We start from the raw sequence: 23,221 nt of genomic DNA on the forward strand, positions 1-23,221 counted from the left end.
ACTTTGATTAATGAAAACATAGTTCTCATAGACCATGGGTTTCATACTTCAAAGTTCTCCTGGATTTAGAACCTTAGGTTTTGCTTATTCATATAACATGCAGGAAACTATTTTTAAATGAATAGGGAGCGGAGGGAGGGGGGGTTAAAAATTGCAAGCATTTCAACATCACTGCCGCAGATAGGCTGGGTAATGAGGAGCAAAATTAACAAACAGCAGACATTTTATTATGCATTTTACAACAATGTTTACATTCTTTCCTCTGTATTTGTTTTCCCTTGAAAAGTTTTATGTATTTATAAAAGTATCTGACCGCTTCAGCTCTGGGAATTGGAGTTTCACTCGCATTTGAAAACTGGAACAGTCTCCCAGGATAGCTGGTTATTTCACAGGCTAATGTTCCAAATCATCTGCAACGCTCGTCTCGGACCAGATCCTTAACCCCTTTCTGAGAGCTTGAGTTAGTGGCTTTGTGTAAGGATTAGCTGACAGAGGAAGGTGAGACAGAACCTGAGTAGCAGCAGACTTTACAACATAGCCCCTGCTGTGGACTGAGGTCTTTAATAGCCATAGCCCCTGGACTCTGCCTCGAGGGAGTGTTTTGGGCAATGGACGTGCATGATATCCAAAGTGCAGTGTGAACAAATCCATATGCACTGCCCCTGCTTAACCCGTTCCCTCCCCCCATCCATGGAACCACTCTGTTTAGGCCTCTCTGTGCCACCAAGAGGGGGCCAGATTTTACTTTGGATCATGCACACCCACGCTCTCTCATAACTGTTCTTATCTTGTTTCTAACCAAAGAAAAAGCATTCTCATCTGTGACAACATAGTCCGCTGGAAAGGAGCCTAGGAGCCCGGTCAGTCAATACAGGCAGGATACAGTAATGGTGTCCTGTTTACAGCATTACTATGAACAATTCTGGAGAAAGAAAGTACTGTATGGGGAAGGGAAAGAGGATGGGTAAATGGACTTACCTTCATATGTAGCCATTCGTGCAACCATTTCCTGAGCTGATCATTAACACTTGAGTCTTGAGTTATTAAAAACATACAGAGGGGGAATTGTTTCTGAAGTTTGTCAGACACAATTTGAAGTGCACATACCATATATTAATTAGAAAGAAAGATGTGACCCGTACTCCAGATAGAGTCCACACAGCATGCAGCTGAGCATGGATACACATATAAAAGTCAAATATACGGCCGGTTGGGGAAGGCTCCGTTTCCTCTATAGTTAACAGTGGAATTTGGACAGGTCCCTGTTCAAGTAAGAACTAAATGCTGGTGCTTTGTGGCATGGAAGTGAATTGGCAAACGCTGTAGGAAAGTTCAGCCATTGCTATTCAAATGTTACAATTTGCCTCTTTACGTGGGGCAGGAAATTTCCATTCCCCGCCCCCCGCCCCGGTGGGGTTCTCTCCCATAGCTCAGTTTTCCAGACACTTACATTGTGGTCACAATATTTCCGGTCCAGAATGGGTTGGTGCTGCCTTCAAAGCCATTCCATGCTTCTTAATCAGCCAGAGAAGGTAGCAGTGCAGTGATGCGAAGCACTTCCTCTCCCTCAGGGACTGTCTCAATAACACTTCTAGACTTTGCCATCTCCAGTGGAGTCAAGCTCATGTCTCTTTCCTGGGAGGGAAGCATCTTTTCTTGATTAAAATTGGCAGGTCATTTCCTTTCCTATTTACTCTGTTATTTTTGCTCATGTGGGTGTTGCAATATGCAAGGTGAGGCTCAGAACTGTCAAACCATTTAATAGAACCATTACTATATTTTTGGATAACATATTATTTTTGATTTACTGTTCCTCAGAAGACAGGAAATGGAGCTACTTGATTTCATATTTTAACCAAAGCCATCCTAGAAGTTTAATGAAAAAAAATTTCCCCTGGCTTTTGAATTAAAGGACCATGGTGAAAGATATAGCTTAGCAATTTTGACTTAAAAAAATAACATACTAGAACCATTAAAATATGTTTAAACATTTTTTTAAGCACCAGGTTTTGTTTTTTTTTTCAGAGAAGAAAGTAAGCTGGCCCGGTTTTCTTGGTCTTCGGTTGGTGTTGCTAACTGTGAAAATAAAGACGGTTTCCAAGGACTTTGGGATATTTTCCCACTGTGGAACTTAATTTAATTTTTCTTTTCTATTAAAGGCCTGAAACAATTGTAATGTTAAAGAAAAGCCATGCAATATAAGCAAGCTGATTTAGTATAAATAATAAGAGAAATCTGGGCTATTAATAATGTTGGAAAATTGTTAAGCAAAAGACAGAGGGTCTAGTTCTGATTTCACTTTCACTAGTGTAAATAAGGAGTAACTCCAGTATAAGGCCAGCATCAGTGGAGTTACACAAAGGTAAGACTAGTGTGAGAAGAGTATTACGCCTGCAGAAGAAAATTGTCTTCATAGATACTATGCATTAGAATCAGGAGGAGTTGCATGTGCATATCTGAGCCCAGAGTTGCTCCATAATGCTTTTGGATATTGTAAAGATAAACATACTAGAATTGCAAAGCAAAGCATTCTTATCAGAGGTGGACCCACGCTGAAATGTTTGAGGATCTTGATATTCAAGTGGAGGTATTCGGCTGCAACATTTATCTGCGTTCTTTTTTGATTCCACAGAGAAAGTCACTCTGGCAGCTGCTAATAGATTTTGTTATAAAGATGTATTAGATTTTTTAAAATAACAATAGTAATTTCCAATTAAATTATAATGATTATAACTGTTTGCTTAATAAAGCATGTCAGATACTACAGAAGTATGGAAGGGGTGAAGCATGGTCCCATCTTTAGTACATAAGGGAGAGAGGTGAATTTGCTGTTCATGTCGAAGCTGTCTGCCCATAGGGTAAAATTCTGACTCTGTTGAAGTGAATGGGAGTTTTGCCATTTACTTCATGGAGACCAGGATTTCACCCATAAACTTTTGTGACTAAAATGGTACCTGTTTTGCTTCTCTCTTGGGCTGTTCCTAAATTAATTTCCCCATCTAGATGCCAACAGAGAAAATATGTTACTAGATTAACATAGCAGAAGAGACTGATTTCACACATCATGGTCTTATTTTTGTGGTTGTCAGTAAGGTTTCAGCAGTTTGTCAGTAAACACACCCTTCAGAGTCTGCTCTCTGTCAAACGTTTTGTAATCCATTTAATTGGCACCATGCTTTCCCTAACCTTATCAGTATTGCCATTAACTTCTGGCTATATTTCCTGGATTTTGAGAGCCGAATAATGTTTTAAGCCTTATTCTGAAGACACAGCCTGTGATGAGAAAGTTGATGAGCTAGCTATTCAAATACTGGAACTTCTGGTGTGAGTCTTGAAAAGGGGACGTTGAGCAAACCGTAAAATGAAAAAGTAAAACCATTTCAGAAATAGCAAGGATATGATTAGCTGTTATCCGTTTAGACTCAATAGCCTGGGCTTTCTTGACCCACTAATAATGGTGTACAAAAGGCAAAGAACATTCAAACTCTTTGGAAACCAGCCCGTCAGTGATTTCAGACACTTCACAAAACTGTTGTCCAAAGTGTAAAAATATCCTGCTGTTAATTCTGCGACTGGAGAATTATTTCCCTTTGATAAGACTATTGTCTACTGATCCAGTGGCAAGGCATATTTGAAGATACGTGGTAACTAATCTTAGTCTTCCTGAAGAAATTCAGGGTAGGCTTTTTACTGTGAAGACAGGCAAAACTGGTGATTTGGGCTTAACAGTACCAAATAACCCTGGGTGGTTTGGGGTTAGGTTCCATTTTATCTGACTCGCCAAGGATCAGGGACGGTGTGAATTGTATAAATGGCAGCAGTTATGACCCATCTTTACTCCTTCCTCTATTATGGCACCTAGATAATACAGTGATTGGCGCTGTGTGAATATGATAAATGGAGGGGTAAAGATGGATGGGTTGATTTTTTTTAAAATAGATTATGATTTTCTGAGGCTCTCAAACACCCCATAGTCCTGTTAGCTCTTTGCAGAGTATTTGTGTGTTGCCCTGGTGTAGAGCCAGTTTAACAAATCAGTGTTATATAATAAAGTAAGACTACATTTGTGGAGTCCAGTACACCAGGCAGAGATTATCTGCCAGCATAAAGCCCCTTTGCACCCCCACTACGTGCTATTAAAAGACTGACTGATAATCAAGTTTGGGCCTACAGTTGTGGGTGAATCGTAGCTAGATGCCCTGACATGAAATTTATTACCAGATATGTACACAGAATGTGGAAAAGGAGTGAAAAGGGAGGAAAAGATAACACTAGAGCTTCACAAGCCTTTCAGTTTATTTTACAAGAAAGCGTTGGATGCAGTTAATCCCTGTAACCTGCATTTACATTAACACTTGCACCTCACACGTTGCTGCTAAGAACTTTTGGCAGCTCTCGGGCCCTGATTGCAGAGGTAATGCTACACTTGTCTCCTTTGCTCTCACTCAAGTATCTCGGCAACTAGAGAGGGGCTCTCGGTGAAGTTTCTACTTGTGCACGTATGCATTCGTCTTGGCAGAGCTTCAAAAAACATTTGCTTTATTATTCATATGTCTGCTCATAGGGGCAGGAATGGTTTAGCTTCTTGCTTTCAGAATAAGAGCTGACACTAATAAAGACTAGATCTCTCATTATCGTTCTCTAGCTCAGTGGGGAAAACCTGGGGGAGTTTCTGAAAGTCCTCCCTCTACCATATTATATTTGCATTCGGTAATAAAAGTCCCATAATGATTATCCAGGTATTTACGTGGCCCTAGCAAAAGTTAGTGAAGTCAGTGGGGGATTGGCAGAGTAGAAGCTGAATTAGGGCCTCCAGATTTGGCCCCATAAAGCAGTATAAGAACATGCTGAAAAGAGAAGTTTAAAAAAAGTCAAATCTTGCTATTTCGTATTCAGTTAGGGAAGCTGGCAACATGGATGCGATGCATAAATCTGAATACAGGGGAACTCCCCCCACCTCGCCGCATTTTCTCCAAAGGGCCTTTATAGGCCTGCCTTAAAAAACAAACTCAATGGCTGGAGAAGCCATATTAATCCAAAGGCCCATTAAAAGGCTGGAATATTTGGTCATCCTTCCTATAGGTTCAACCTGGGCTTCATCCAATGTTCAAATGCATGTGTCGCACAAGAGCCTCGTTCCCATTCTGTAGAAGTCCATTGCAGTGTTGATGGTTTTCTAATGCCAGGAATCTACTCTGCAGCCAGGCAAAGAGATAAATCAAAGCTGTATGCGCTGATGAAATTCAGGAGCCAGAAGTCACCATTGCAGCCCATATAAATCCCTGAATGCCATCCCCTGTGCTTTTGTCCATGCTATTAGAGTTCAAAATTATCTGCCCCTCTTTGCTGATGTATGGATTAACTGGCTCCCCAAGTGTTTACTAACGGTTATCACCCAGTACTTTGGACGTTATCAGAGGAAGGGACGCCTGCCGCGGGGCTTGGTCTCTCACCCTTTCTATTACCACCTGTCATTGGCAGAGAGTGTGCTGTGAAGCTGTACAGTCACAGTGTACAAGTGTAGATAGTTTCTGACGGCTGATCAAAGGGGAGAACCAAAGGCCTGATAACAAGGACGTGTTTCATGTACTTTTAACTTTGAGAAACATTGGCATTTGCATTTTTTCCCCTTCATAGGCTGGCAGAAACCAGGCACAATAAATGCGGCATATTCGGTTTCCTAATAGTTGAGTAAATGGTATGTGCTTGAAGCAACGAAGCATAACTGTAATCTTGTTCCAAGTGGGAATGATTTAAAGTAAGCCTTCACAGAAGACTTGCTGTATAATAAAGGAGAATCATTTTAATTTGTACTTTGAAGTGATCTTGGATTCAGAATCTAATCTTTGCATTCAGCAGAACATCATGTACTATTTTGAATTAGGAAACAACTGCAAGTTAAGGAATTAGTTTAAGTATCTTTTCTGGAGACTGTATCCTTGCACTCTGTCACAACAGCCAGCATCTCCGCTATTGCGTCACTGGTGAAAGGGGTGCTGTTTAGTCTATTTGGCCTAAAGTGTCATTTTTGTAGGAACGCGCTCTCACAGAAACTTAGATCAATAGAAGTGCTTTTTTTGTTCCGCTGGAACCATTTCTTAAAAATAGAATTAACATTACACTCCACCCTCCAAAGCAGTGTTCAAAGCCCAGACAGCACAATATTGTGCTGGTGCATGAGAACATGAAAATGAAATTGAGTAGAAATTTTGACTGTTAGCAAAAAGGAAACAACTAGTTCATTTTCATTGTCCAAGATAAGAGTCATGCAAAAAGTTCAACAAATACCTAGTAAGAGACAAATCAGATTTTTTTTTAATTTCATTTTTAATTGTCTAAGTGTTATTGGTGACATAGACACAGATCTTTTAAAAAATAAATACTCTCACTTAGACTGGCTTTACACCCGTGTAATTACATTAACTTCATTGGAGTTACTCCTGTGTTACACTAGTGTGAGGACAGAATCAGGCCCATGATTTTTACCCTGACAGTTTTGCTTTCAAATGATCAAAAAGGGCTACTAGTTTAGGCTGTAGCTACCCGTTTCTGCTACGCATCGTGTAGTTTAACGTCACTATTTTAATTAATGTGCCAACTTCTGTCTTTCAGATACATTGTGAACTCAGATTCCAAACAGTTCTTCCTTTTCTGTGAATTATTGCAATGTTAACATATTATGGGTATGGACGTAGATTAGTTGTGGTGTCTACACTAGTCAACAAGCATTTCCCATTTGTTTGTTTAAAGGTGCCTTTGATCGGAGCGTGACCCTGCTGGAAGTCTGTGGAAGTTGGCCTGAGAGCTTTGGTCTCCGTCACATGTCTTCCATTGAGCACACCGAAGAGGGCCTTCGGGAGCGGCTGGCTGATGCAATGTCTGAGTCACCCAGCAGGGACATAGTCGGATCAGGAACAGGTACAAAGAAGAAGTGTGATCAGAGATCACATACATCTCACCCAATGGTGATTTTTTTTTAACTCGTTAAAATTTTGCTTCCCTTTTTCTCAGCAAACCACCCACATAACACCTCTGAGATCACATGGCTTTTGCGAGAGTCTTCCCCAACCATGGGAGCAGTTTTCAATAGGAAGAAAATATTGGCAGATCACATAAGTACAGAATCTTGCAATCCTCAGAATGACTTTAAGACAAATGTTTACATTTTAGGCTTTTCTTTTTCTGTATTGCTCTGGTGACGTGGGCCCAAAGAGTTGAGCCCCCCGCTAGCATCAGATGCTTTCTGCAAACTGCTGCTCATGCAGACAATGTTCAAAACAACATTCAAATTAGATTCTGTCTGTGTAATTATCTGTTCTCTTTAAAGCCACTACATAGTGCTGGTTCTGTAATCCAAATTAATCCATCTTCATCACTGTCCATTATATTGATAAATTATACAGTGTATTTACATAAATGGAATGGCACTTCAGAGATTACACTGCTCACAGCGGCCCTAGAGACAGGAATCGCTCAGAAATGCTAGCGCTCAGAAGTAATTGTGGGTTTTACTTCTCTTGTTAATTCTGAATTGTTTTTAAAATACCCTCTAGTAAAAGGACATAGCTGTCTATGATCTGTGCACTATTCGTGTTGTGACCAGCAGCTAATATCAGTGGTAGCTTCTAATATCAGATGTTCACTCATTTGTCACCATGTCCTCATTTTGGCGAGATGCCTGGGAAGAAAAAAAGAACGAGCTATAACAGTAACATCTGAACATGCCAACATATTGGCATTATGTAAGGCCTTCTAGATTAGAGACTGTCTTTTCTCTTTCTACTGTGTCCCCCAGGTATTCCTGAGGGTTCCCCATTCCACTAACCTCCCATTAGTCCCCTGTTGTAATTGATCCAGCTGTAGAGGACTGAATAAGACTCCCATCGGTCTTAATTTGCAGTGGAGTCACTGTTGAACAACACAAGATACTCCACCTTTGTCATAGGGCTGCCAGTCCCTGCTGTCTCAAGGAAGAAGAGTCTGGGAATGGAAAACTCGGGGCTTGCACATGTCACGTCAAATAAATATAACTTGGCCTTCTTGGTCCAGAAGCAACCTTTACATCCCACACTGGTAATCTTTGACCTGTTTGGAACCTCTCGGACTTTATCCATCGTTGCTGGATGAAGATGGAATTAAGTGATGGTTTAAGATTGGCAGTTGACAGAAAGTGGTCATCTAAGCACCTGATCTGGGTTCCAGTTCTAGCTCTTGTACTTATTCCTGTTGCTGCCTTGGGCAAGTTACGTAACGTCCCTTTGGCTCAATTCCCTCCTCTGTAAGACAAGGATAACGATACCTCACAGGATTGCTGTGGAGCTTAATCCTCTAACATTTTCAAAGTGCCGCAAAAATGGAAAATGCTCTCCAAGTGCTTTATTTATTTTGGTACATACTGATACCAGCTATAATGCACTTTGGAGGGGCGTGGTCCATATAAAGCGACGGGCCATCTACACCCCCAGCCTGTGCATTTTACAACCTTCTTAAAGGGGAGTGGATGTTGTAGGATGATACTTGCTGGGACAGCTAAAGCAATCTGGAGATGCTGAGTTAAGGTGACTAGTGACACTGCAGTTCGTGGGAGCTGGCTCTTATCCTTCAGCTAGACCTTACACCGGCCTTAAATACCCTTACAAATATTGGGCCAGATGCTTGGGCCTGGCTGCTTTGCACCACACCACTAGTGTCATGTGGCCCTTAAGTTGCTTTAAGTAGCCCAAGGAAGATCCATCACCAGCAGGGAAAAGGAGGAATGGCCAGAGAAAATGGGGCACCCTGGCACTATACTAATCCCCACCTGTGTTTTCACTGCCCTGTGGCTGCCACAGCCTAGTATTATTTAGAATATTCCTCAAGCTGCAGCCAGACCAAGAAAGTCAAGAGGTGAGCTTCAAGCCTCTTTTGCACACACCTCCTTGTCATGCACACTTTCCAGCTCAGTCACACGACAGGATCTGGCCTATTAGCTTTAGCAGGAGCTGCAAGAGCCCTGGATCCAGTACCTGGAAAGAGTAAAAAAAAAACAGTCTTCTAATATTAGGCAACTTCCATTCTAGAAAGAGGATTGCGTTGTTGTTATGGGTAGTTCCCCCAAAGAAGTTGGAATTTCCCCTTCAGAAGCTGATGTCCATTCTTCAAATATTTGTAAATGCACCCCAGAGACTCTGGTGGCTGCAGATTATAAAGCAAAAAATAAGAAAGAAAGCTAGTGCTGTATTTTCCTTTCAGTTTCACAAGTGCATCCCCACTAATTACAATGGGCATCAGTTTCATTGGGGGTTAAACTGACATAACAACGATGAAATTTAAGCCACAGTATTTAGCATATAGGAGGTTTATAAGGATGAAAACAAAGGTGAACAATTTTCAGAGGGAAGCCATTACGTTAAAAGTCTTCCAAAAAGACTGTTCTCCTCTTTCCCCGCCCATGCATATACATCTTTCCTATGGATAATCTTTGGAGAGTGTAAGATATGTACCATGCAAAAGCATGGACTGTAGGTATCCTAGTGTAGTAGCAGGTAACACTGGCATTACCTCAACTCACCTGGGAGTTACATGCATCTTAGCCCTCAACCATGTTGTTGTTTGTTGTTATGCATAGGGCTCTGTCTAGTCAGTACCACGTTTTCTTCTCAGGAACTGGGATTCGAGGCTCAAATCCTGGCAAATGTTGGTTTCATACAGGAGATAAAACTGATTCCTTAGGCTCTGAACTCCTGTGTGCACCTCACCCCCACATTCCCACCCCAGATCAGCTCTTGAACTCAGCTTTCTCCTCTCATGAGATCCACGTTATCGGATGGCCTTGTAAAGTGTGCTGCCCTACTGTGCTGAGAGCCTCTTGCCCGGGGAATCAACCCACATCAGTAACATGGGGTAGCTCTTCTCAGACAGACTGGCAACCAGCCATTTGCCAAACAGCTGCGTATCACGTTAAAGTGCTAGCAGCGATATACTGGTTAGGAAATAGAAAAAGATAAATTGATGATATATCACCCCAGATCAAACAGAGAAGTGTCCTTGTTGGCTCTTAGGAAGTAGGGTTATTTTAACCCCCCCAAAAAAACTAGCCACATCTTGACAGTCTTTGGCTGAATTAGCCATTTGTCTCTTTTATAAAAACACACAAACTTTTAGCATGGCTCGTGCTTCCTAGCATTCCTGTCGGCCCTGTCAGTCGGATGAAATGATAGCAAAGACATCTGCGCTGAGGAACACCATCAATTTGCTTCCCCCTCCCATTAGTTTCTATATTGCTACTGACTCCAAATACAGTATTTATAGTGCTGTGTTGGACCCAAAATTACATAATTTATAATCCCCATCTCTAATTATCCTAAAAGTGACTTATTTTGACTTAACGTGATGGCTGGCTTTAATCCTTGTTTATGCTTCTTGAATACTTTGCAGACACAGTGTTTAAAAACATTTTAAAGTCATCTACTAAACCGCAAAATTGTATGTGAACTGTGGCGTAAAAGAATAAAAACTACTAGCACTGAATTGAAACTTATGCTCTGTGCTTAGTTCTCAGTGTCTGGATGGACAGACGAATAAATGGACACTGGAATGGACAGGGAGACATTATCAAGTGCTCAATTGGCTCTGACATGCTCTTAATGGCAAGAGATAAATAGATTCTTTTAATGCCTTAACAGTTAGGACATAGTTGGCATGTAGATTTGTATAGTAAGCAGGATTGATACCTATAATAGTACACTTGAAACACATGCTCATAATCCAAAGGTCCGTTTTTTGCAGTAGATATTAACTAATTTTTTGTTTCTTACCTGCTCTGTTACTTGGAAATGCTGCTGTAGCGATGTATTATTGTCTCAAGTCTGACACATAAATTCCACCCTAGGTAATTCCCCTCCCTCCCCAAAAATGTACTAGAATCAGTAAGTGCATTAATTGATGCAGGCTTCCCAAATGTACATTTCTTAAGCTTCCAGGTCTTGTTGATCATCTCTAGGCTTAAAACAGGAATTTAGTCCACAATATGGGATGAGACTTGCAGTGTGATTAAAAATCAGTGTTCTGAAATGTAACCAGGGAAGAGTATTTCTGCTGTGCAGTATCACACTTCTGTGTGGTGTTGGAGGTAAAGATGCTAAGTACCACAGGTGACAAATTCAGCCCCCCTCCTCTGTGACTGTAGTGGGCCTCAGAAGCAAAGAACCCAGGGCAGTTTGATTCTGAGGAGGGCAAGATCTGGACGACGCCACATGACAAACGTGCCCCACACATACAGTGGAACCCAGCTCTATAGGGGCTCCGTCCACTTCCCTGAGCAACTGAGTTAAGGGATGTGAGGAGCATGGTGAGGCCAGTGGATCTGTCACGATGCCACTGGCCATTCAATCTCATGGAGCAATGGGAACTACTGCAATCTCAGGGCAGCAGTAGTGGCCATGGTTGGCTCTGCTGCAGCTTTGCAGCAAAGGGGGAGGCGGGGAATTGCATCTCCACTCCCCTGGGTGGGCTTGGGGAGAGGTTTAAGCCATAGGCTGAGTTGTCTCTGCCCTATTGACGTCAGCGTGCCTTTGCAGCATAAGAATAATTCTCAACAATTTTGCAGGCTTACTGTTATTTCTATAAAGCGCATAGATAATGCAGCAATAGATACTTTCATCAGATGTAATTCATTAAGAAGTCAAGAAGGGAGAAACTTGTCTGCAAAGAGTAAGTCACCAATCACCTGTAAACCCGCCCCCCCCACACACACCAAAAAAAACCCATGAGCATTTTTTTATGCTGTTTGGGATATTTTCTTCACATAGGGTAAGGGAATCTGCTTCAGTTTGCTGGGGGAAGGGATAGCTCAGTGGTTTGAGCATTGGCCTGCTAAACCCAGGGTTGTGAGCTCAATCCTTGAGGGGGGCCCTTTAGGGAACTGGGGTAAAAAAAATCTATCTGAGGATTAGTCCTGCTTTGAGCAGGCAGTTGGACTAGATGGTCTCCTGAGGTCCCTTCCAGCCCTGGTATTCTATGATTCTACATTGATAGACTTGATGCAGGCACAACCAGTGCCCCATCAAATGCAGTACTATGAACATAATGCCTCTGAAGTCAGTGGGACTTCACAAGCATAGAATCATCTCCTCAGAAGATTCTAACTTCATATTGGAGTGCTCTTCTGATAAATCTTCCCCATTACTGTTTGTGTCTCAGCCTCATATCTACCTTATTTTGCAAATAATACCAAAACACACATTATTTGGCAATCTTTGGATCCTTCCATTGCTATATGTTTGTAAGATTTTTCTTTGTAAGGATGTGTGCCTTCTTACTGATCATAAAACATAGAGCCTTGCATTAGTTCAGTTTGCATCCTAAATCATACAGCAAAATAATAATCTGTTTCTCTAAATTAATTTGGATCATGTGTCAGGAGCAGGGAGGGGTTCAAGTTAAAATCATGTATTCAGACACTGCAGAAAAATCCCCAATTTGGGCCCAACTCTAGCTATGAATTTTGTCCCCAGCAAACTTTTATCATTGTCATTATCATGGTAAAAAAAACCCACCAAGATTTGTATAGAGCAGTAAGAACAGAATTTAAAAGGAAATATTTTAAGCCAATTCTAATATGACTACAGCTGAGTTTCCATGAAAGACCAAGGTCAAGTTTTTATTAGAGACCTCTGCAAAAATGCAAAATCTGTTAACTAGCAACTCTGGAAGTTTAGGAACAGAAAAGGTCAAAAAGTCAAAGTTCCTCTGAGCCAATGGCTCAGCAGGCTGACATGGTTGAGGGAGAGAAGTTTCATAGCCAGTGGTACACAAGAGAATGATGTGGCCAGTATCACATCAGCCCGCCTCTGGCTGCCTTAACTGGATGGATCAGGTGCCTGTTTCGCAGTTGAGTGAACTGAAGGTGGCCTTTCAGTGTGAGATCGAGCAAAGTTCTTCTGAACTTCAGAATTTGTATGAGAAAACTTTAGGAAAGCGCAGAATCTGAACTCACATCTAGAACCAAATGTTGCATCTGGTTACCATACTGTTACCCTGGGCTGAACCAAAATCCCAGACCTGAACACCTTCGAGCTTTGGGAGGGGAAGTTTTTGAAAACCTTATATGAATGTTGTGGTTTGCGCCTATCTCTGAAGTTCATGAAAAGAAATAAAGGGCACAATGCATACATGTATTGACTTCAAAAAGATGTTCATCTGCCTAAAATTGAGGAGCAAATGAATCTCATTCCCATTGATTGTTGAATTCTGCCAATGCTGAACAACTTCTATGTAGAACAAATGGGTAAGGTCACAAGCTCTGTGTGTGGAGACTCAAAGATGAGTAGACACCTGTCTTTGGATGTTTAGTCCAGGAATGGAGTTAGCCATTCACAGTGATTGTCAGAGCCTGAATTGTAAATAGTTAAAAGAGACAACGTCCCTTCCTTCCTCTTCTTTCCTTTCCTTCTTCCTTTATTTTAACTAAGGGAATTTTGTTCCTTCTCTTCTCTGTCAATCTTTTCTCAGTTCCAAACTTGAACTGGGTGGTGGACAAAAATTTGACATAATTGATTTGCCGTCTGAAGGACATTTTAGGCAATCAGACATCTGTACAGATTCAATGCAAAGGCAGCTTGGGCAGCAAACACACAGACACATAAAATGATATTTCTACTAAAAGGGGGCTTTGAACGTTTGAGGCATTCATCCCAGACTCTGAGACCAAATTCTCCCCTTGGATAACTCCAAGAACTCCGAACAATTTCTACGCCACAAGATTCATCTGAATAAAGTCTCAATATTTTTTCAATATATAGGAGTCTTTCAGAGGTGTATTTTTCAAAGCACAGCGTAGGAGAAGCACACATTTACCGTCGTTATTACATTAACAGATTCTCATTCAATTATCTCTCACACACTGTATGGCAGCGTAAGTTCTTCCAGGTACATTATGAGCGCTGTTCAGAGATATAAATGTGTATCTCCCATCAGTCGTGACAGCCGTCACACACCAATTTTCACCAGCTGAGGAACTGGTGTATCTTCCCACAAATCAACGGAGCTGCACTGATTTACACCGGCTGAAGATTTGGCACTGCATGCCACATTTCCTGCATGATACACTGAAAATGTATCCAGACGTGTGGTGTTCAGTGTCATCTGATAGCTTTTAAATTCCACCCTGTAATGGGTTCGATTTAACTTTCTGAAATTTCTTCAGTATAATTGTAGTCATTACCCTCCCTGTAGTTTTCTTCTGTGTAGTGTCTGTGTATTCTTATCTCCATTGTAGCACACCCTGTGTCTGCTTTCAAGAGCTTTGTCTCTTCATGTGCCTCAGATGTATGCCTATCTTAGCTGGTAAATTATATACATCCTGCTAAATACATTAGATACCCTAAAATTGGGTTCCCATTCTCTTCATCCCTGGACAATGTCAAGTTGCACACAAGTGTGCATTTTATGTGACTGTCCATAAACTTTCCATCAGCAGACAACTCTTACACACAGTAGGGCCGACAAATGCGTTTTTAACTTAATAACTATTACCAAATCCTTGGAATGTTGGCTATTAGCCACTTTTAAACCTGCACCGTGGGGGAACAGCGAGGTTCTCCAGCCACATGCTGCCAAATCAGCCATTTCCCCTTTAAAGCTTCTGTTAGCTGCACTGAGCTTGGAAAGGAGTGACTGTATCTTTCCCTGAAGTTTCTTTTGGGTCATACGTTATTTAGGGCCGTTTTGAATGGAGACAATGATGCCGATACTAAAAATATTTTCAGTGTGAATTTAGGTTCATTGCCATTTGTAGAAGAAGCTTCAAGTCTCGTGATGTTTCTAAAGGGGGTGTGCGTACGAAGAGACAACTCTGACTTTCTACCCTTTGATAAGCTGGTCAATTGCATTTATTTATAATCAAATGTTGTTTTGGGGAAAATCCTTTTTATTTTTTATTATTATTTAAAAACAAATTAAAGACGTATTTTATTTTTGATACAGACACAGCCGTTGAAGTAGCAGTAAAAAACATCTCCACAGAGAGGCACATGGCTTTGAAATGTTTTGGTATGTAACATAACTGCATTGTTATCAGGTCTTAACTTTTGCACAGAGACTATTTCTTGTTGTTTTAAAAGCAAAACCTCTGTCAGCTTTGAAAAGGTTTTTGGAAATGTCCAGTATTCACATAAGATGGTAACAAAGGGTAAAAAAAAAATTAAATGTTTTAATTCATTTAACAAGCAACATTGTTTTATCTCTCTTCTTAAGCAAACAAGAGTTTCTTTGATTTTTTTTTTTAAGTCAAATTTAGGATTCTGCTGTTCAGAGCAGGGAGGTCACAAGGCCCTAATGCATTTAGCATTGACTGCCCTCTCTTGTAGTGCGTCTATTAGTCAGTAATTTGATTTGTACCTATTCATTTGCAGTCCCTGCAGGAGCTCTGAGCTGGCCCCAAGTATAATTGGTGCTGTCTCTATTTTTACATCATTAGATTAGCCCCGACTCCTGGCCACTTGTTGTCTGCGCTTGTCTGTCCATTTATACAACCTAATGTAACACAAAATTCATTACTGATCACATTACTTTCAACTCTGCAGCCAGCCTTGTGATAAACATTGTGTTAACCCTTCCTTGCCGGTGTGCCGGTTTAGAGGACAAATGCACCTTCTGTAGGCAGGAAAATCAATATCATAATAAAACAAAGTGGAATCACATTTCTAGATTTGTCATTCCTCTTGGAGAAAGAAATGGAAAAAATGTAGGCGGTGATTAAATGATTACCGTGTCCATGCATCACCCGCTAGCATATGAGCCCAGTGGCATCCTTCCTGTCATAATATGAAGAAGTGGCACGCTGTAGGGCCAGCACTTAATTTGCAACTTAATTTCTTACTCATTGTTCTCCAAGTGTTTTAGGTCTTCTGTGCAGACTATAATCAAGTTATGACATTATTGGAACTGGACATTTTGCTTCCATTGCTTTGTCTCAAAGCAGTTAGCAGGAAAACAATTGACTTTCTCCTTAGAGATTTGTCGTTGTTGTTCAAATGATTAAGTAGATTAATTCTCTTACCGCAGTACATTGGTGAAATTCTGAACAACCCTTCTTTTTGGTGTGGCTTCGTTCATGTTTGTCTGTCCTATACACTCTTATCCTTTTAAAGCAGTAGCCTTTTGGATCACTGGGGCTTTTGCCATTGATTTCAATGGGAATGGGAGCAGGCCATTGGAGGGATTCGTTTGGGCCTGATCCTTCAAGGAGCTGAGCATCTTTTTGGCTTCTATGCTTGGGGGCGCTCAGTACCTTGCAGTGTCAATCCCTCAAGATGGCATTTGCTACTTAATGAAATATATGTTGGTACCCGCAAAATCTATTGATTTTAACAAGTTTCTAAAGTCATTTTCTAATTGCGTTGCGTGGTTTGGAGCACTGTCTAATTGGCTTTTTTACATGTTCATTCCTTTATTAAATCTTCCTTTTAAAAGACAAAGACAAAGCTCTAGAGAGTCTACTACAGGGAACAATCCTGCACTGGCCAGGGGGGTAGAAGACTGGGTAGCCTAGTAGGACTCCCCCATCTCTACCTCCTATAATTCTGTGGTTCTTTTTGGTGGCGCTTGCAGCTATTTGCATGTAGGCTGCAGCTTGGGGTCTGAGTATTTCTGGGTAGGGATCAATGGCTCCCACCATCCAGCATTTAACATAACATAAGAACATAAGAATGGCCGTACCGGGTCAGACCAAAGGTCCATCTAGCCCAGTATCTGTCTACCGACAGTGGCCAATGCCAGGTCCCAGAGGGAGTGAACCTAACAGGCAATGATCTCTCTCCTGCCATCTATCTCTATCCTCTGACGAACAGAGGCTAGGGACACCATTCTTACCCATCGTGGCTAATAGCCATTTATGGACTTAGCCACCATGAATTTATCCAGTTCCCTTTTAAACACTGTTATAGTCCTAGCCTTCACAACCTCCTCAGGTAAGGAGTTCCACAAGTTGACTGTGCGCTGCGTGAAGAAGAACTTCCTTTTATTTGTTTTAAACCTGCTGCCTATTAATTTCATTTGGTGACCCCTAGTTCTTTGAGAGAGATTGATGTTTTATAGGTGCTTTGTGAGCCAGATCCTGCTCTGACTGGTGGTATAGCAGAGCGAGGATGAAGGCATGTGCACAGATCCGGCAAGCCAGGGCTGCATTCCATGAGATGGGTACATGTGTACTTTGCGGGTTTCAACACCCTGTGCAGCCACCATCTGCTGGCTAGCGCTCGCTGCTGATAGCATCATAGCCCAGTGCACCAGGTGTCGGAAGACCTGGGTTCCAATTTCAGCTGTGCTACAGACTTGTTTTGTGACTATGGGCAAACAGCTGTACCTCAGTGTCCCCATCTGCAGAATGGGGATAATAATACCCACTTAGTAAAGTCCTTTGAGAGCAATGGATGAAATGTGCCACATAAGTGCTAGAGGACGGATTCACCACTCCAGTTTTACACCAGTGTAAATACACAGAACTCATTACATCAGCATAAAACTGGAGTCCAGCAGTGAAGAATAAGGCTGAAAGTATTCATTGGTATTAACAATAGCCAGCTTGGGAAGGCACAGGCTAGTGTGCTATCTTAGCACAGGCCTGTGCTTTATGGAGGGATCCTGCCCTCTTGCTTGACCAGTGTAAAGAGGATCCCAGAGCCCTCTCACCTACCTCCTTAGACACCAGCTCAAGGTATTTGAGCCTTAAAGGGCAAATCCCCTACACAGATGCATGAAGTCCCCAGAGTAGCAGGACTGAATGTGGTTCTGCTGCATAGGGGGCAGGTCACAAAGAGGCCACACCAGGAGACTGTGCAACCCCCCCGTGCTGCAGAGCACTGCTGCAGACTTGAGGGAAGGGTGATATTAGCAAGTGCGTCCAGCTCACGCCGATCCCCTGGCCAAAGCCCTTGCGTAGTGAGTCTGTAGCAGGCCACCATTGTTGTTATAGTCTGGCTGGTAGGGGAGGAAGGATGGTCCAGCAGTTAGGGTGGTACCTGCACCTCAGTTCCCTGCTCCACCTTGGGCAAGTCATTTAGTCCTTCTAGGTGTGTCTACCTTGCAATTAAACCCCTGTGGCTGGCTCATGTCAGCTGACTCCGGCTCACGGGTCTCGGGCTGAGGGGCCGTTAAATTGCTGGACCCCGATCTCTGGAACCCTCCTGCTCCCTCGTGGGGTCTCAGAGCCCATCTCAAGCCCAAGCCCCAAAGTCAACACCACAGTTAAACAGCCCCTTAGCCTGAGTCCCGCAAGCCTGAGTCAACTGACATGGGCCAGCTGCAGTTTTTAATTGCAGTGTAGACATACCCTCTGTACCTCAACTCCCCATCTGTAAACTGGGTATAACAACCCTGCTCTTCTTCACAGGGTGTTATGGGGATAAATATGTTAAAGATTGTGAAACATGAATGGGGGAAAGGGCCTATAAGTATTTTAGATAGATGGATGGATGCTGAAGTAGTGGTTGTAGAATGTGTGGGGAGGGGGGAGGCTGGCCAGATTCCAGGTTAGTGAGGGGAGAGGATTATATCTATCTATCTATCTATCTATCTATCATCTGTCTGTCTAATCATCTCAGTGTTTTATACTGTTGCCTATCACCATAGTATCTGAGCACCTTCCATTAATGTAGATTACCAGCACACATTTTATTCATGCTTAGAAAATCAGTCCCTTTGCTTAACTTGAAACAATGTGCTAGCAGTAGCTAAATCCCCGTTCTGGCCTCTGTGTTGCATCTCCGCCAGCCTCTGGTCATTAATGTACTGTTCTCTGTATCATGAAAAGGAAAAGACCCAAAGTTATTGAAAAGCCCTCATAAAGTATGCATTGTGCTCATTAGGGGAAACAGGAGAGAAGGAAATAGAATGGAAACCATTTAAGCAATGAATTGTTAAACAGGAGAACTTTTAAATGAACACTTCTTATTAGAAAGATACAATAAAGTATGAGTCACATTAGACAACAAAATACACATTAACACGGCGAAATCCTTGTCAATAAATGGAAGGTCAAAGACCAAAACAGTTAAAATGCACCAGTATGGGCCAACCTCTTGGCCCTGTGGCTTTTGTTTCACGCAGCCACAGAGGCCCGTATTCCGCGGCTGCATCCGGTCTCTTGCAGACCTGCAGCCACTGGGAGTGCTGTGGAAACAGCTCAGCTCCTGAGATAACGGAAGTACTGCACATATAGGGACAGCATTGATGGGCAGCTCTGAAGTGCCATCTGAGCCTCCTAAACCAAAGGCGGGCAGCATCCGTCTGTGGCGTGGCGAGAAATAACAGGACATTCCATAGAAGACCTCACTTTCCATTTATAGGTGCACAGACCCTTTTCTACTACGGTTTCATAGATTTTGCTGCCTGACTTTTAATTAGGACACTGGTCATTTCCCCAATATGTTTCTCGAAAAGGATCTCAGATAAATAATAACCTGAACTTTCTGGAAATCTGGACTTGCTATCCAAGCTTGGCATTTAACCACAGTGTCTAAGGAACCTCACTGTCTTGGGCACTCTGATGACCCAGATGGTTTCACCCCTCCTCTGGCACACTGGCTCAGCAGGCATAGCTAGCAGTGATACTGTCATTGTAGTGCTTAGAGGGGAACTAATCAGGAGGAGAGTGGGAAGCGGCAAGGGAAGTAAGGAAGGATCAACCACCAAATGAGGACAGAGACAACGGGAAGGAAAGAAGAAAGTGATTTATCTTAACAGAAGGCCTTATTGTAGATCAGCTGATTCAGCCCTTGCCTATCACTTCAGCAACTTCCTAATGCTTGGAATGGTCTTTTTCTAGAGGCAACACTTCTGTCTGTAACCAGCAGGAGGCGATGGCTCTAAGTCAGACCCTGGGAGATGCTAAGCACCTTAAGCTCCCTTGGAAGTCAAAGAGTGTTGCAGTCATGGTATGAAAATATTATCCTTCCCTCCATTCCTACCCTCTGCCATGTATAATAAATAAAACAATAGACTTTTATTCATTAACATTTATGGGAAAATGTTAATATTAAACTGTAAGTGAAAAGCCATATCGTATTGAATTCTTCTGCTGTGTTATTGAGAGTCTAATTACATTTTGCATTTAAATAAAAACCAGATGACTTTCAGGACACTCGGGCGAGCATTCTGTAAGTGAGAATTTATCTTGCGATCTAGGTAAACAATGTCTCATCATTTAACAGTTATTATAAATAATGGGGTTTTAAGCACTTTGCTGGGAGTTCATATTGGCTCCACACGGGTTGCACCAAGAGAGAGAGAATTCAGTGACATATTGCAGGCATCCGGTCAGAAGAGATTATATCCTGAGCTCTCTTCTCATGCTGTAGCATTTTTCATCCTACTCTGTTTATAGTTGCTAAATGTTCTATGCTACTATCCTTGGACAAAAATAATGCAGATATAATTTTGCAGGCACTGTTCTTTGCAACTGGAAAAATCTGCCAAGCCAAAGTGACACTCAGCAAAAATGGAATTTGGTTAGGTCTCTAGCATAATTCCATACAGGTGCTTTCGAGGGAGTCATCAAAAGAAATACTCTTTTTAAAAATTGGTTAGGTGAGAGATCTTCAATTTTTTTGCCCAGGGTTAAAGAGGCACTAGGTAAAATAGATCTATTTTATAAAATAATCTTGGCCTTTTTTGCTAGCACCTCCTTAAATTACACCAAATTCCATGATGATACAAGGAATAGATTAGAGAGAGATTAAAACCTTTAACAAAATTTAAAATCTAAATAGCTTCCCCCCATTTCTGCTCTTTATTTCCTTTTTACACTTCATCTTAAACAATGAAAATAGACAGGTCTGTTTTTCTTTTGTTGCGAGCCAACTCTTAATGCTTCACTTTATGGTTCTCATACATTAGCAGGATTTTGGTTCATTAATATTCAGTTACCAGTGGTACTTTTTCCTCATAAATTGCAAAATCTTCCGCTTTACCATGTCATTTTCATATTGCGTCCCCCAATAGAGAGGGAATTGGTTTTCCCCTGCTGATAGAACTAGGTAGGACAGTGGAGGGACATTTTAAAGCAATCACTCACAGCTGTTAGATAATGAGAGTAGGGGTGAAATCATGCCGCTTTGAAGTCAGTGGGAGTTTTGCCATTTACCTCAGTGGGACCAAGATTTCATCCTATGGGCCTGATCCAGAGCCCTTTGAATTTAATGAAAAGACTCCCATTGACTTCAGTTGGCTTTGTATGAGGCCTAGGTTTGTACCCATGCTTCTCTACCAATATTAATCCTAATTGGTGCCTTTTTCTCAGTGCTGCTTTATAGGCTGACCAGCAAGGAGAATAATACTACAGCAGTTTCAGTTCTGGAAAACTTAGGCCTGGTCTACACTACGCATTTAAACCGAATTTAGCAGCGTTAAACCAAATTAACCATGCACCCGTCCACGCAACCAAGTCCTTTATATCAATATAAAGGGCTCTTTAAACTGATTTCTGTACTCCTCCCTGATGAGGGGAGTAGAGCTGAAATCAGTATTGCCATGTCGGATTAGGGTTAGTGTGGCCGCAAATCGACGGTATTGGCCTCCGGGCGGTATCCCACAGTGCACCATTGTGACCGCTCTGGAAAGCAATCTGAACTCGGATGCACTGGCCAGGTAGAAATGAAAAGCCCCGCGAACTTTTGAATTTCATTTCCTGTTTGCCCAGCGTGGAACTCTGATCAGTACAGGTGGCGATGCAGTCCCAAATCCAAAAAGAGCTCCAGCATGGACTGTACGGGAGATACTGGATCTGATCGCTGTATGGGGAGACAAATCTGTTCTATCAGAGCTCTGTTACAGAAGACGAAATGCCAAAGCATTTGAAAAAAATCTCCAGGCTATGATACAGAGTCCACAGCACAGTGCTGTGTGACAAGCGTAACGGAAAGCCAAAGAATCAAATGGATGCTCATGGAGGAAGGGAGGGAGGGAGGGGGTACTGAGGACTCCAGCTATCCCACAGTCCCCGCAGTCTCCGAAAAGCATTTGCATTCTTGGCTGAGCTCCCAGTGCCTGAAGGGTCAAAAACATTTTCCCAGGTGTTTCAGGGTGTATGTCGTCAATTTACACCCTTCTCCCCCCCCCCCCGAAAGAAAAGGGAAAAAAATCGTTTCTCGCCTTTTTTCAGTGTCACCCTATGTCTACTGCATGCTGCTGGTAGACGGGGTGCTGCAGCGCTGAACACCAGCATCCCCTTCCCTGTGGCAGATGGTACAATATGACTGCTATCCATCGTCATCATCAGCCCGTGAGTGCTCCTGGCTGGCCTCGGTGAGGTCAGCCGGGGGCGCCTGGGTAAAAATAGGAATGACTCCCAGTCATTCCCGGCACATGGTACAAAAGGCTTGGTAACCGTCCTCATCATAGCAGCTGGAGGCTGAGCTCTATCACCCCCCACCCCGCTTTCATGTCTAAAGAAGATTCTGTCCTGCCTGGACTATCATAGCAGCGGGAGACTGCGCTCCTCTCCCCCCCACTCTTTAATGTCCTGCCTGGACTATCATAGCAGCTGGAGGCTGCCTCCCCCTCATTTTATCTCACTAAAAACTCAGTGTTTCTGATTCCTGCATTCTTTATTACTTCATCACACAAATGGGGGGACACTGCCACGGTAGCCCAGGAGGATTGGGGGAGGAGGAAAGCAATGGGTGGGGTTGTTGCAGGGGCACCCCCTAGAATGGCATGCAGCTCATCATTTCTGTGGGATCTCTGGGGTTCTGACCCGGAGCAGCTGTGCTCTCCGGTTCTCTAGTACACTTGCCCCATATTCGAGGCAAGACTGACTATTTTTAGACAAAACATAAAGAAGGGAATGACCCGGGGAGTCATTCCCATTTTTGTCCATGTGCCCCGGCCGACCTCTGCGAGGCCAGCCGGGAGCACCCATGACAGCAGCAGACGATACAAAAGGATTGATAACCGTCATCGCCAATTTCCAGTTGCAAACGGTGCAAAATGACTGATAACCATCATCTCATCGACAATTTACAATGGCAGATGGTGCAATAGGGATGGTAACCGTCTCTGCTACCTTGCAAAGGCAAATGAATGCTGCTGTGTAGCACTGCAGTACCGTGTCTGTCAGCAGCATCCAGTACACATACGGTGACAGTGACAAAAGGCAAAACAGGCTCCATGGTTGCCATACTATGGTGTCTGCCAGGGCAATCCAGGGAAAAGGGTGCGAAATGATTGTCTGCCGTTGCTTTCA

General features: G+C 42.6%; 1 protein-coding gene across 7 annotated transcripts in view; it reads left to right on the top strand.

The window, feature by feature from the left end:
* BCAS3 (BCAS3 microtubule associated cell migration factor) overlaps positions 1–23,221 on the top strand; it is a 482,555-nt gene that overhangs the window by 442,443 nt on the left and 16,891 nt on the right. For 2 of the 7 annotated variants that reach the window (XM_044993805.1, XM_044993802.1), the window contains exons 23-24: positions 6,751–6,918; positions 14,965–15,030. In XM_044993805.1, the coding sequence (XP_044849740.1) occupies positions 6,751–6,918; positions 14,965–15,030 (234 nt within the window). Of the gene's footprint in view, positions 1–6,750; positions 6,966–14,964; positions 15,031–19,804; positions 20,007–23,221 lie in introns of those variants that run through there. The other 5 variants (XM_044993809.1, XM_044993806.1, XM_044993808.1 and 2 more) reach the window with 5 other exon arrangements.

The sequence above is a fragment of the Mauremys mutica genome, chromosome 19 (assembly GCF_020497125.1).
Source record: "Mauremys mutica isolate MM-2020 ecotype Southern chromosome 19, ASM2049712v1, whole genome shotgun sequence".
Taxonomy (NCBI): Eukaryota; Metazoa; Chordata; order Testudines; family Geoemydidae; genus Mauremys; species Mauremys mutica.